A 15,290-nucleotide genomic window follows, 5' to 3' on the forward strand; every position below is an offset into this window, starting at 1 on the left:
AGTTTTTCTTAGAACATAAGAACATAAGAACTATACAAACGAGAGGAGGCCATTCGGCCCATCAAGCTCGCTTGGGGAGAACTAAACTAATAGCTCAGAGTCGTTAAAATCTTATCTAGCTCTGATTTAAAGGAACCCAAGGATTCAGCTTGCACTACATTATCAGGAAGGCTATTCCATACTCTGACTACACGCTGCGTAAAGAAGTGCTTCCTTAAATCCAGCTTGAAATGTTCTCCCGCTAATTTCCACCTATGGCCACGAGTTCGTGTATTTAAACTAAGGCTGAAGTAACTATTTGGTTGAACAGCATCCAAACCTGTTAGAATCTTATATACCTGGATCATGTCCCCCCTCAATCTCCTTTGCTTGAGACTGAACAGATTTAGCTCAAGTAACCGTTCCTCGTATGACATTCCTCTAAGACCAGGAATCATTTTTGTGGCCCTACGCTGCACCTTTTCTAAGGCCACAATGTCCTTTTTAAGATATGGTGACCAAACCTGCACACAATATTCTAGGTGAGGTCTCACCAAGGAATTGTATAATCTTAGCATTACCTCCCTTGACTTAAACTCCACACACCTGGAGATATACCCCAACATCCTATTGGCCTTTTTTATTGCTTCCCCACACTGGCGAGAATGGAACATGGAAGCATCAACATACTTAGTTGTTTACGCACAATTACTTCTGCTTGAGACACAATGAAATGTAGTTTTCAAAACACTACACACAATTCTCTGCATTTGGCACAATTTTCATGAAGAAAATCTCTTGTTTTCACAAGGAACACACTGTCATTCAAAATTGTAAATTCAGTTGCCCTACTTTGCATACTAACTCATCACATGGGTAAACACCTGTCACACATAATAGCAATTTAGAAATCAGAGATTTATAAAAGGCCAAAAGGCGAGCTCTTCTGTTTTGGAACAATGGATGCCAACGTTGGAAACAGAGGCAGAGCCAGAGGAGTGAGATTAAGAGGAGGAGGACAGGGAGGACGAGGAAGGCCAAGGAACGTAATCTCTGATGAGATCAAAGCCACTTTGATTGACCATGTGGTCAACCATGGTCTAACAATGAGAGAGGCTGGGCAAAGAGAGTTGAACTCTCTGGCCAGCCTTGTCGGAACATCACAATGTGTGCAGCAATTACCAACCAGGGTGTCATCCATCACCATGCTACCCTTGGCCCCTACAACACTGCCCATCTGATCACATTCCTGGAAATCGTACACAACACACTCATTCCACCAGATCAGATAGATGGTCCAGAGCAGCTCAGGTATGTTGTCATTTGGGACAACGTAAGTTTCCACCAGGCTGCTCTGGTTCGTAACTGTTTCACTGCCCACCCACTTTTTTTGGTTGTTTATCTCCCTCCATATTCTCCATTCCTCAATCCTATTGAGGAATTTTTTTCTGCCTGGAGATGGAAAGTGTATGACCGAAATCCACACACACACGTATACCCCTTCTCCAAGCTATGGAAGATGCATGTGGAGGTATGGCAGTTACAGTTTTTTATGATTGCTTAGGCACGATTTTAAAAACAAGGCTCATTTTGTCAAAATCCTACACACAATTCACACACACAAGTAGCAGAACATCTCAGATCTTTTGCAAAATGAAACATCCATCCATCCATCCATCCATCCATCCATTTTCCAAGCCGCTTATCCTATCGGGTCGCCCGGAGACTATCCCGGAAGTAATGGGCACGAGGCAGGGAACAACCCAGGATGGGGGGCCAGCCCATCGCTGGGCACACTCACACACCATTCACTCACACATGCACACCTATGGGCAATTTAGCGACTCCAATTAGCCTCAGCATGTTTTTGGACTGTGGGGGGAAACCGGAGTACCCGGAGGAAACCCCACGATGACATGGGGAGAACATGCAAACTCCGCACACATGTGACCCAGGCGGAGACTCGAACCTGGGTTGCCAGGAACCCAACTAGTTTAAATGAACTAGAAATTCTGCAAAGAAGAGTGGTCAAATATTCAGCCAGAATTACGCCAGAGGCTTGCTAATGGCTACCTAAAGATTGTGGTTGATACCTATTGTACTTGTATATGTAAACTTGTGACCACAACTAAAACGTGTTTTTGTAAAGAAAGCGCCATGTCATGGTAACACCCTGCAAGTGAATAAATGGGCGGGTTTAGACGAGAATTTAGGCACACCCCCAGAAGGAGGGGGGTTACTCCCTTTGGCTGGCTTTTGGCAGGCAACCGGCGGGCAGCTGGCTTGGAGGGGAAAATTGAGGTGGCTGCATCTGTATGTGCAGATCTGCCAGGGTATCCATGTCTCTCTGACACTCCACAATGTATATACTGTATGTATCACCCATGTTTATAACAGACTTTGATTTAATTCTCTCAGCCAACCTTTAGAACTCTGTAAGAGTCACTGTATGGGGGAAAAGCACTGAAGTTTCACAGATGATTATTTGTACTGACCATTAAACAATTCTCTAATTTAATCACATGATTAAACCCACTAAGCCAACATTATTACCTGCTATGAAAACTATTTATGTTGTCGTGGTTACCATCTGTTGCCTAATAAAAACTTTCTCTGTTTCACATTTTTTCATATATGATGATGATGATATATGCCATTTTTACAAGTACTGATACATAATAATTCTTTAGTTCTCACAAATCCCATCTTGCTCTCCTATGAGACTCACATAGACATAAACAGGTGAGGGTTTAGGGCCTAACAGTGTTGTGATTATAAACGTAGGCTTGATTTCCTGATTTATGTCCAAGTTGTTTTAAGTGGTTATGAATATTTGTAAGTGTTCTGAGTTCTGGGTTTTTTAGATGGACTCTGAATTAGGGTAAATTCTGTGTAAATACTGGGTAGACATAATCCTGTGGGTCCATGTTGGCCTCCTCAAGCTCTTTCTAGTGGCCACTCAAGGCAGGCAGGTTCATTAATGATTCTTAATAGTAATATCATTGGAGGAGTAGTCGATACTCCCCTGTAGTAGAAGATGAGGGTCAAATAATGCCAGTCACTAGTGACTACCCTGTGTAACTCTCCAATGCCTGTTTCTTAGGGGAATACAGTCACCCTTGGGGAGATGTTGTGCTTGGCACAGTCGAAAGGGAAATGTGGGGGAAGCAAAGTGGCCTGGGACTTACTGAATAATGGTCTCAGATACTGGTATTTGATTTGGATGGCATGCAGGTCCAGGTATTTGACTCGGTTGGCATGCAGGTCCAGGTATTTGACTCGGATGGCATACAGGTCCAGGTATTTCATTCGGATGGCATACAGGTCCAGGTATTTGACTCGGATGGCATACAGGTCCAGGTAGTTGACTCGGATGGCATGCAGGTCCAGGTATTTGACTCAGATGACATACAGGTCCAGGTATTTGACTCGGATGGCATACAGGTCCAGGTATTTGTCCTCCTGGGAGGTGAGCAGATAAGCTCAAGAACAGGACAGTGCAAACACACTGAGTTAGACAAAAGGCTGCAACTAATCACAGTGTCTTTCTCCCAATCCATGTGTGGTTTGTACTTAAGCAGTCAAGGATGCCCAAATATGAGGAGAGCTTGGGTTGTGTCTGTATTAAAGAGGGATATATGTTCAACATGATTGCCTGACAAAGAGAGACTCACCAGGGGGGTACCATGAATAATGGTGTCCATCAAGTAGCCGTCGAGGGCATTGGCAACCAGGGGGAACTAAACTTGGTGTGATGGGAATAGCCCATTGCTAGACCAGGGAGATATTTATGAAGCTTTCATCATCCCTAGAGTCAATCTGGGCTGCGATGACCTAGTGAATAGACCCCCATGTCAGGGTGGCAGACAGAAACATGCATCATTCTGAGGAGGGGATTATGGGAACTATGCCCAGCAGTGCCTTCCAACTCACTGGTGGGCATGCCCTTTTAGTGAATAAGATGCAAAGAAGTATCTTCCCTGGCCATACAGTAGTACAGGCAGGCCCTCAGCTGGATCTGACGCTGGTGCTCCGCTGGGGAGAGGTAGGTCCATTCAGTTTGCATTGGCACCTCCAAGTCCGAGGCCATGGTTCTCGACTGGAGAAGGGTGGATTGCCCTGTCCTGTTGGGGGATTAGTTACTGAATCAGATGGAGGAGTTTAAGTATCTCGGGGTCTTATTCACGAGTGAGAGAAGAAGGAAGTCTGAGATCAATAGGCGGATTCTGTCATGGGGAAGAGAAAGTCAGAAGCTTTCAGGAGCTTTGGGTAGTGACTGAAATAATGAAATCACAGATACAAGTGGCAGAAGTGAGTTTCCCTTGCTGGTTGTTTGGGTTAAGCCTTAGAGATAGGGTGTGGAGCTCAGGCATTCAGGAGGAACTCAAAGTAGAGCCCGTCTGCTCCTTGGCATCAACGCTGAGGTGGTTCAGGCATCTATATATGATGGCTCCTGGACGCTTTACTGTGGAGGTGCTTCAGGCAAGTTCAACCAAAAAGAGACATTGGAACAGACCTAGGGCACACTGAAGAGATTATATCTCTCAGCTGGCTTGGGAACACCTTGTGATTCTCTCAATGGAGCTGGAGAAGGTAGTTTATGAGAGGGAGGTCTGGGCATCCCTGCTTAGACTGCTGCCCCCGTGATCCGACCCTGGTTGTCGCAGATAATGGATGGATGGATGGATGGATGGGATTTAATATGCATATTTGTCATATGATATATGTTAGATTTGATTTTATATCTAGAGTACACATTCAAATAAAATAAATGACAACATGTAAGATGTCATATTGATATGTTTCATGTGATACATTTTGCTTGGTTGCTGAGGTTAAGTATGTCAGCTGTAAGTGTAGAGGTGGCAGCAGCATTTTAGTAAAGATACAAAAATGAAAAAATTTGGTATAAAGACTTTTATTTCATGATTCATGTTGGGTGTGAAAGTTCCAAGAGGTCCTAAGCTAGTTAAACAGCATGGCTGCGCTCATATAGAATATAGAACAACAAATGGAATCAGAAATCAAGGACAGTAAATGCTCAAACTCTCAGCAAACCAAGAAGATCTCCTAGGTAACTGAAATAAAGGAAGTAATCAGTGACACTTAGCAACAGCTGGAGAAGCAAATGGGAATCACTGGAGTTACAGGGATCTAAATGAATAAAAATGATACTTTACAAAGATTGACACAAATGAAAATGCACATGAAAATCTAAACATTATTTGTCAGAACATTTCGGTCTTGCGATAATGAAGGGTTACATATGGGCAATTGTGTGCTACAAATAAAGGGTAATGCGTTTCACTTCAAATGAGATATAAAATGCACTGATTATACAGAAAACAACATTTGAAATGAGTTCAGAGGTCAGAGGTGTTGTTCTGCTTTTGAATGCATTCATTATCTTAATCACTCAGCTCCCTTGTTCATCCTGGATACCGTGAGGAACCAGTTCCAGCCTGCTGTGGCAGAACCCCATGGAGAGATCCAGTTTGCCTAGCAAAAGTGCAAACACTCTGATGTAACAAGGCACTGCTTAGGGTTGATAATAATTATTGTGTCCCTATTACATGTGTCCCTAACTGTACTCCAGAGATCTCTAGTTATACCTATTCACAAGGCAGACAGTTCAAGGAAAACGTTTGCTGTGCAGCCCGTCCAACTCATAAACCCACACAGAGGCCTAACTCACAAATGCCAGCATCAACAGTACTCACTTCCAACTACTGTATAGACTATCATTCAACAACATACACGCAGCCTGGAAATCTTCGGCACGTGTCGTTAGCCGGCTAGTTAGCCTCATGTGTCATTAGCCGGCTAGTTAGCCTCATGTGTCGTTAACCAGCTAGTTAGCCTCATATGTCGTTAGCCGGCTAGTTAGCTACATGTGTCGTTAGCCGGCTAGTTAGCATCATGTGTCATTAGCCAGTAAGTTAGCCTCATGTGCCTTTAGCCGGCTAGTTAGCCTCATGTGTCGTTAGCCGGCTAGTTAGCCTCATGTGCCGTTAGCCAGCTAGTTAGCCACATGTGTCGTTAGCCGGTCCATGCGGCCTCCGTTGTCAGGTATTGCTGGGTTAAGCCTTAGAGATAGGGTGTGGAGCTCAGGCATTCAGGAGGAACTCAAAGTAGAGCCCGTCTGCTCCTTGGCATCAACGCTGAGGTGGTTCAGGCATCTATATATGATGGCTCCTGGACGCTTTACTGTGGAGGTGCTTCAGGCAAGTTCAACCAAAAAGAGACATTGGAACAGACCTAGGGCACACTGAAGAGATTATATCTCTCAGCTGGCTTGGGAACACCTTGTGATTCTCTCAATGGAGCTGGAGAAGGTAGTTTATGAGAGGGAGGTCTGGGCATCCCTGCTTAGACTGCTGCCCCCGTGATCCGACCCTGGTTGTCGCAGATAATGGATGGATGGATGGATGGATGGGATTTAATATGCATATTTGTCATATGATATATGTTAGATTTGATTTTATATCTAGAGTACACATTCAAATAAAATAAATGACAACATGTAAGATGTCATATTGATATGTTTCATGTGATACATTTTGCTTGGTTGCTGAGGTTAAGTATGTCAGCTGTAAGTGTAGAGGTGGCAGCAGCATTTTAGTAAAGATACAAAAATGAAAAAATTTGGTATAAAGACTTTTATTTCATGATTCATGTTGGGTGTGAAAGTTCCAAGAGGTCCTAAGCTAGTTAAACAGCATGGCTGCGCTCATATAGAATATAGAACAACAAATGGAATCAGAAATCAAGGACAGTAAATGCTCAAACTCTCAGCAAACCAAGAAGATCTCCTAGGTAACTGAAATAAAGGAAGTAATCAGTGACACTTAGCAACAGCTGGAGAAGCAAATGGGAATCACTGGAGTTACAGGGATCTAAATGAATAAAAATGATACTTTACAAAGATTGACACAAATGAAAATGCACATGAAAATCTAAACATTATTTGTCAGAACATTTCGGTCTTGCGATAATGAAGGGTTACATATGGGCAATTGTGTGCTACAAATAAAGGGTAATGCGTTTCACTTCAAATGAGATATAAAATGCACTGATTATACAGAAAACAACATTTGAAATGAGTTCAGAGGTCAGAGGTGTTGTTCTGCTTTTGAATGCATTCATTATCTTAATCACTCAGCTCCCTTGTTCATCCTGGATACCGTGAGGAACCAGTTCCAGCCTGCTGTGGCAGAACCCCATGGAGAGATCCAGTTTGCCTAGCAAAAGTGCAAACACTCTGATGTAACAAGGCACTGCTTAGGGTTGATAATAATTATTGTGTCCCTATTACATGTGTCCCTAACTGTACTCCAGAGATCTCTAGTTATACCTATTCACAAGGCAGACAGTTCAAGGAAAACGTTTGCTGTGCAGCCCGTCCAACTCATAAACCCACACAGAGGCCTAACTCACAAATGCCAGCATCAACAGTACTCACTTCCAACTACTGTATAGACTATCATTCAACAACATACACGCAGCCTGGAAATCTTCGGCACGTGTCGTTAGCCGGCTAGTTAGCCTCATGTGTCATTAGCCGGCTAGTTAGCCTCATGTGTCGTTAACCAGCTAGTTAGCCTCATATGTCGTTAGCCGGCTAGTTAGCTACATGTGTCGTTAGCCGGCTAGTTAGCATCATGTGTCATTAGCCAGTAAGTTAGCCTCATGTGCCTTTAGCCGGCTAGTTAGCCTCATGTGTCGTTAGCCGGCTAGTTAGCCTATGTGCCGTTAGCCAGCTAGTTAGCCACATGTGTCGTTAGCCGGTCCATGCGGCCTCCGTTGTCAGGTATTGCTGGTTAAAGCAGGTGAAGCGCACGGGCAGGCAAGCGAGCAGGAAACAGGCAAGAAGCTTCTTGAGGTGTTCCAGGAGCTGCAGCAAAAACTGCAGCAAAAGTGCCTGTTTTACGTCTTCCCGCTATAATAACTGCAAGCCAGGAAGATTTCAATCACAGACCTTTGTGTCCACAGACAGAGATGCACACCGATCATTTTTGACATTTCAAACTGCTTAACTATGCGTGACAAATCTTATTAACATCTACAAAAAATAGAGATCTCTGCTGTGATGAGACATTGATTCAGCATATTGAGTTGATAGCATCTCTTGCGCATCTCTTGGTTTTCTGAAATACGGGTGAATTATAATTAACATTTCAATGTTCGCATCTGCACTTCACGTTTAATAGCTGTCGCTCTCTTACAGCCACTGGTGGTGAATGGACAGAGTGGAATTATTAATAAAGATGTATAGAAATACATAATCTGAAAATTATATAGTGCATTGTACCATGTAGTCCATGCCTATGAAACCACACTTTAAGGAACATGTTGATCTCATTTAGCTTTATGGTAATTAGTCCAATTATTCTACCCTTTCCACTTTGAGTGGTGTAATGAACATGGATGCTGCTCTCCTAAAACATGTCAACACCTTTGTCTTCTTCCCCTGTCACATACCCATGCTTTATTTAATGCTGGATAATAAAAATGGGAGAATATGAACCACATTTTTTTCCATTGCTTAGGTGCACTTCTTAAAAGCCTAGCCTCATTCCTGTAACACAGCCTCAAAGCTCCACAACCTTAACACTGTTTCATTTCTTAATGAGTTTGTGTTAAGTGGCAATTGGTAAAGCACATTTTGCAAATCACATATGTATCATTGCATAGACATGACTTGCATTGTATAGACAAAATTCTCAATTATCTCTAATTAACCAATCAGAACAGTTGATTCCTTTTATCATTTAGGCACATAAATTTCTCATTCATATTTGATAATGGCTCACTGTATAAATCACTGCATGTCAAACATAATGTACAGTAAGCAGTGTATACATTTGGCAGTTTGTTTGAAGATTTCTAAGAAATTGTCCCCCCATTATAAAGGGGGCTAATGGCTAATTATTAATGGATAATTATGGCTAATTATTACCAATTACTAATTGCAAACCTTTATAACAGGGGTGGCCAATCTTATCCACAAAGATCTGGAGTGTATGCGGGTTTTCACTGCAACTCCCTAATTATGTCACTAATTAGAGGACTGATTGGCTGAAGAGTCCTCATACATGGGATTGAACAGCTGACCTACAGGTTACCCCAAAAATCTGCACACACACCGGCCCTTTGCGGATAAGATTGGCTACCCCTGGTTTATACGGTCTATCTCAGGTCTGTAGCAGCAAAACAATGGAGCAAGCAGCAAACATAAGAACAAGGTAGAGGTGTCAGAATGTGTGATGGAGGGGTCAGAGGAGCACAGGGAAAATGTGGAAGGGGGCGTCACAGAAGACTACAGATATCAAATGAGATCTGGGCCTCCATTTTTAACCATGTAATAAACCATGGCCTAAGCATGGCTTAGGCTGTTCGAAGGATCCAGCCGCATCAAAGCCACACCTCAGTGGCATCTATAATATGCACATTTAGAAATGAAAACAAGAATATAGCTGAAATCCTGCACATTGCATACATATTTTACAATTTGCGATTGAACACAACACAACCTGCATCCCCCTACACACATGTGTCTGAGTAAGACACAGGAAATTGGCACAAAGTAACTTTTTTACCATTGTTAAACACAGCCATTCAAACAACCACACCAATGAGCCAATTGGCCACTCACACATGCCACTTGGACAACGAAGACAAAGAAGAACAGCACTTTCAAATGAGATCTGAGCAACACTAGCTGACCATGTCATAAATCATGGGTTGACAATGAGAAAGGCTGGACCTTGGGGTGCAGGGGGCCCGTGGGGCCCCTAGCCCAAAACAAATTGCAACGCTTATCAACAATGTATTTTCGTTTGTCTATTTTAGAGGGCCTACATTCTTTGATCCTCTGCCTACAAGGGCCCCTGACCCTATAGGGAGGCCGTTTGGCTGCCAAGAGCCCTTGAATTGTGGTGGTTGGGGCCACAAGGGCCAGGAGTGAACGGAGGGAACACAGGAGGACGAGGAGCAGAGACGGGAGGAACAAAGCGAGAGGGAGCAGAGACAGGCGGGACAAAGACGGAAGGAGGAGAGGGGAACGTAGGGACAAAGGCAGGAGCGAAGGGAGACAAGGAGGGGGAATAGAGGGGAGCCCGAGGGAGACCCAGCGGGTGATGGGAGGCAGCCGGAGGGGCCGCAGGCGGCCAGGAGGCCGGAGCCGGAGGGGACCGTGAAGGGGCTGAGGAGACAGGACGAGGGACCCGCGGAGGGGCCAGGGAGGGAGCAGGAGGGAGCGCCAGGGAAGGGGACGTGGGAGCCGGAGGGGCCCCTGGCGAGGATAGGCGAGGGGGCGAGCCGCCGCAGGCGGCGACGTCGTCCGCCGCGCAGGAGCAGGTGGATCCACAGGTGACGTCCGACCCGGAGGGCCAGGACCTGCAGGCGCCTCCCGAGCCCCAGCGCAGGCGATGGAGGGCGAGCCAGGGGGCAGGGCGGGAGGGACCCTAGCCCGGCGTCTGTGTCCCCTCCCCTTATGGGACACGGACAGGAAGCCCCGCGGCCGGGGCCAGGCTCGCCGGGGTGAGGGCACCAGAGTCACCAGCAGGGTCCCCGAGGGGTCCCACTCAAGCTCCTCCACCTCCGAAGAGGGAGGAGCTTCGGTGGAGTCCTCAGGGACCACCTCGGGAACTAGGGCCGAAGGGATTGGAGGGGGATAGGAACGGGGCCAGGGACTGGAGCTGCTGCAGGCAGAGGGGGCGCCTCTGGAGCTGCTGCAGGCGGAGGGGGTGCCTCTGGAGCTGCTGCAGGCGGAGGGGGCGCCTGCTCGGGAACTGCAGGAGGAATAGCAGCAGGCAGTGGGGGCTGCGCTGGCTGCACAGGCACCGAAGGCGGCTGCGAAGGCGGCTGCGCAGGCAGTGAAGGCGGCTGCGCGGGCGGCGGCGGCCGTTACGGGAGTGGGATCCGCGGGCGGCGGCGGCCGTACGGGAGCGGGATCCGTGGGCGGCGGCGGCTGCACAGGAGCGGGATCCGCAGCCCTCTGAAGCAGGAGGAGCTGCCAAACATCCTCTGCTAAGTTCTCCAGATCCCCCCGGTCAGAGGCGGGAGTAAACGCGGCAAAGCCCCTCTGTAGCCGTGCCGTAAGCTCCTCCACCTCCGGGCTCACTGGAGTGACCAGTCCATCCCAGATCCTCCAGAACAGCCCCTGGAGGGTGAAGAACTGGGAGCTGCAGTCCACCGTCTTCCCTGGGTAAGGCGCGGAGGGCGCCTCCGGGGTGGCTGCTGCAGGGGGAATGGGCAGTGGGTTCGGGTAGTCAATGGACTCCTCCTCCTCCGGAGGGAGCCACTGTCTGGAGAGAAAACAGGCTCCGAGACGGATCGTCTCCTGCGGGACTCTCCGTCTCCTCCGCTTCCTTTTCTGTGGGTCTGTCATTCTGTCACGATCGGGTACGAGCAGGCAGGCGATCGTGCGGGTAAGCAGGCAAGCAGGAAGGCAGAATACGGGGCAAAAACGGGAGTTTAATTAGGAAGACGGGTACGAACATCGACTAACATCAATGACAGACAATGGACTCAGGTAAGACACGGACTGAAATACACAGGACTGAGCAAATTAAATAGACACAGCTGGGTACAATCGGGAGAAAACACGAGGGTAATCAGGGGGCGTGGCACACAGGAGGAGCGGACGAGCCGGGCATGACAGTTGCCTCTGTTATTTGGAAAATAAGACAATAATTTTAATGATAATCAAACGGTATGTATCCATTTAGTATCTGTTGCCAGCATGCCTTTCTAGCTCTTTGCTGTCATTGTACTTTAGAATTCTTTATATTTTAGCATAATTATTCTCTGTTCTGCTGCATGAAAATATGTAGACCTGTTGCACTCCATACTGATTGCCTGATTGTTGCACACAGCACACTTTTATGCACACACGCTCAGGAAATAATATATGTTTTAATATGAAAATCTGACTTGACATAGATTGCTGATAGTCAGCATCTGTCATGACCTGCTCGACCGATCCTCTCGTGTGCCACGCCCCCCTCACTACCTCGTGTGGAATCCCTGTGTTACCAGCTGTCTCTTCTTGTTGTTAATTAGTCTGATGTATTTAGGTCTGGGTTTAAATATGTTAACGTCATATCGTGTCTGCCTGTTCCGTGTTTGCCTGGAATTAAATCCTGTGTTTTCCACTATTCCCTGAGTCCTGAATTTGCTTCCGTGGTCCGTGCCTTCGTGCAACCATGACAGCATCCTGATATTGTTCAACTTGGATTGCATTTCTTTGTTTTAATTAAACTGGAACTTATCTTTGAAGTCTGACTTTTTTTTATTCAGCTTTGTGATACATCCTGTACTGCCTGGTATAAGCTCCAAGATCTCTGCAACCCTTCTCTGGGTAACCAGTCAGAAGACTGATGTATGAATTTACATAAATTAGCCAAAATTTGTAGTACTGCTTGAGAAGGAAAATATAAGACTTATAGAGATGTATAGATAGGGATGTAGATATAGGTAGCATGTGTTTTCAGCATTTTATCACTACATGTAAAGAATTCTATGTTGAAATATGTTCTGTTTCCATTTGCCTGAAATGCAATCTGTTTTTCAGGTGTGCCTGAAAATTGCCATCAGCTGGGAATATACACACACTGACATAACTGTTGCTTAGATCCACTTTGTACACAATTGTTCAGGTAAACCTATGAGAAATTCATCCTGTGGTAAGTTTAGACTATAAAAGCATCACCTTTACCACATAGTTGTCAGTGTTGCACTTCACAGGGGACTTTGAGGACACTGGAAAACACTCGGCTCTTTCTAACAAGTACCTTATCATTTTCTTTTTTGATACCTAAATGCATTGTAAATTAATATTTAATTCAAATTAATTTTAGCTCATTCATTTAAATTTTTTGAAAATCTTATCTGGTGATTTACACTTTCTAGTATGAAAATATTTCTTCTCATTGTGCTTGCAGTGTTTTCTTTCTAGGCGTACAAGAAGTGTTTATATGTGTAAATAACACTAATAATCTGGCAATTGGAATAATCTGGAAGTGTGATGGCTTTGAATAATACAACACTGCATTCCGGTATCATTAACCCTTCTCTGAAAAAAAGTGAGAGAATATTAATGATATTAATAGTGCAAGTGTTAGTGATGGTCTTCCTCTATATCAACTCTCTCCTCATTTTCACCTTCTTCAAAAAGGAAACCTTCTACACCAACACACGTTACATTTTCTTTGCTCACACCCTGATTTGTGACTGTGTTTTTCTTTTCCTGTCTGACCTTTTGCTTTTACTGATCTACTTTCAAATGCCAATGCCTGCCGGACTGTGTGTCATTATCTGCGTGGTAATGATCATTCTGACTTTTGCTACACCGCTCACCCTGACGGCTATGAGTGTGGAGCGCTACGTGGCCATCTGTATGCCTCTGAGACATGTTGAGATCTCTACTCCTCATCGAGCTCTGTACGGCATCCTGGTCATCCACGCTTTCAGTATCCTCCAGTCATTTGTTGTTCTTCCAATTTTTGTAGTCTCAGTCCCACTCAGCTTCTACATCACGGACATGATTTGCAGCGTGGAAATGCTCATAGTGAATAGCTGGCAAAGTCACCTCAAGTCTGCAGCCTCGCAGTTCTACTTTCTCATCATGAGCAGCACCATCATCTTCACCTACATCAAAATCTTGAAGGCTGCAAAAATGGCCTCGACGGATACGAAGAAGAAATCCACCTCCAAGTGCCTCAAAACTGTTATTCTTCACGGTTTTCAGCTTGTGCTCAGCTTGTTCCAGCTATGGTGCCCTTTCATAGAAATGGCTGTGCTTCAAATCGGAAATCTGGAACTGTTTATACATATCAGGTATTTTGATTATCTTGCTTTCATTCTCGCACCTAAATGTCTTAATCCCCTGATATATGGTTTACGGGATGATCACTTTTACATTGTTTTGAAACACTATGCTTTTTGTGGGTTAAATAAGAAAATATATCCCAAGTTTATTGATCAATAGTCGTTCAAAATTTAAGACAAAATCATGTAAAAATATTTAGCCATGTATCATAAAATTATAACTGTTAAAAACTGCATCCAGTGACACTGGAACCGTGTAATTAAAAATCAATGCTGGATTATTGGAATGTACACATATTATGTTTTTACAAAATCTTTAATTAACAGGGGAAATTGCTATGCTGACTTTTATACAATTAATGTTGGTTCTACAGATGTCCGTATACAGGCATGTCTTGATTAAATATTTTAATATTCACATTTAATAAACTCTGATACCTTATATGGAAACTGAAAAATAATTTGTTGCAATTATATGATTTCAGATGTTACTCATTCTGTGCAAGAAGGCAGCAGTGGGTATCTCCGTGATAAACCATTTGAATACCAAAGAATTATTACAGCCACAGCTACCAACTTGTTTTAACAAATGAATAATAACCATACAGGCCTTATTCATAAACTCACAAAGAAGCCTAATTCACAAACACATAAACTCATAGAGGCCTAAAAATGCCACAGCACATCAGCACCAAACAAACTCCATTTACATCCAAAATCACACATGTTTCTTTTAATGGTTAGGTTTTATCTTGTTTTATTGATTCTATGTATTTTTTGCATTGTACAGCGACCTTGAGTGTTTTGAAAGGCGCTTATAAATAAAATGTATTATTATTATTATTATTATTATTATTTAACAGCTCGATATACGTCCGTAATTTTTCATTTTTGAAATCTGAGAAAAAAATCCATAAATGTTGAAAGTAAATTAAAATGTAATTCTGTTTAATATAAATGTGGGTAGCACTATGGCCTCAGACCTTCTGTTCGGGTGGTTTAAATCCATCCTTTTTTAGGGTATCTGGTTTGCTCCTGCTCTGCTAAAATATCTGGTCAGGTAAACTAGTGCTCCTAAAATGGCTGAATTGTGTGATTATGTGCCCTGCATGGATAAATGGATGAAAATAGTAATTCTCAGTATGTTGACCATTTATATGAAGGGTACGCTTTCTTATATTCTAGTTTGTGAGTTACAGTATAACACAGACATCAAACAACATTTAATAATTAGATGAGTAAAAAAAAATGTTTTTCCTGCATTTTTTGTATACCATATTTTTTCAAAATCAGTTACCAATCTTTTATCAGCATATATAAATTATTCGGTGTTCAAATATTGTGTGTTTGCATTTGAGTCTTGAAAAGACTGTAGGGTGAAGAATCAGAGGTGTGACTGTAAACTGCCACCAGGTGGAGGTTCACACACATTGACTGTTGCTTAGATCCACTTCGTACACAATTGTTCAGGTATACCT

At 44.1% G+C, this 15,290-nt stretch overlaps 1 protein-coding gene across 1 annotated transcript; it reads left to right on the plus strand.

Annotated features, from left to right (window-relative positions):
* The first annotated feature begins 12,694 nt into the window (after positions 1-12,694).
* LOC125711697 (odorant receptor 131-2-like) lies at positions 12,695-15,005 on the plus strand. The gene has a single exon (XM_048980903.1). It carries the CDS (start codon positions 13,010-13,012, stop codon positions 13,970-13,972), a length of 963 nt encoding a protein of 320 aa, XP_048836860.1. The 5' UTR covers positions 12,695-13,009; the 3' UTR covers positions 13,973-15,005.
* The last annotated feature ends 285 nt before the right edge of the window (positions 15,006-15,290 follow it).

Source organism: Brienomyrus brachyistius, chromosome 17 (genome assembly GCF_023856365.1).
Source record: "Brienomyrus brachyistius isolate T26 chromosome 17, BBRACH_0.4, whole genome shotgun sequence".
Classification (NCBI taxonomy): Eukaryota; Metazoa; Chordata; class Actinopteri; order Osteoglossiformes; family Mormyridae; genus Brienomyrus; species Brienomyrus brachyistius.

Bases quoted from the DNA above. Each gene is read 5' to 3' on its own strand.
- LOC125711697 (XM_048980903.1), top strand. From the start codon at position 13,010: ATGGCTTTGAATAATACAACACTGCATTCCGGTATCATTAACCCTTCT.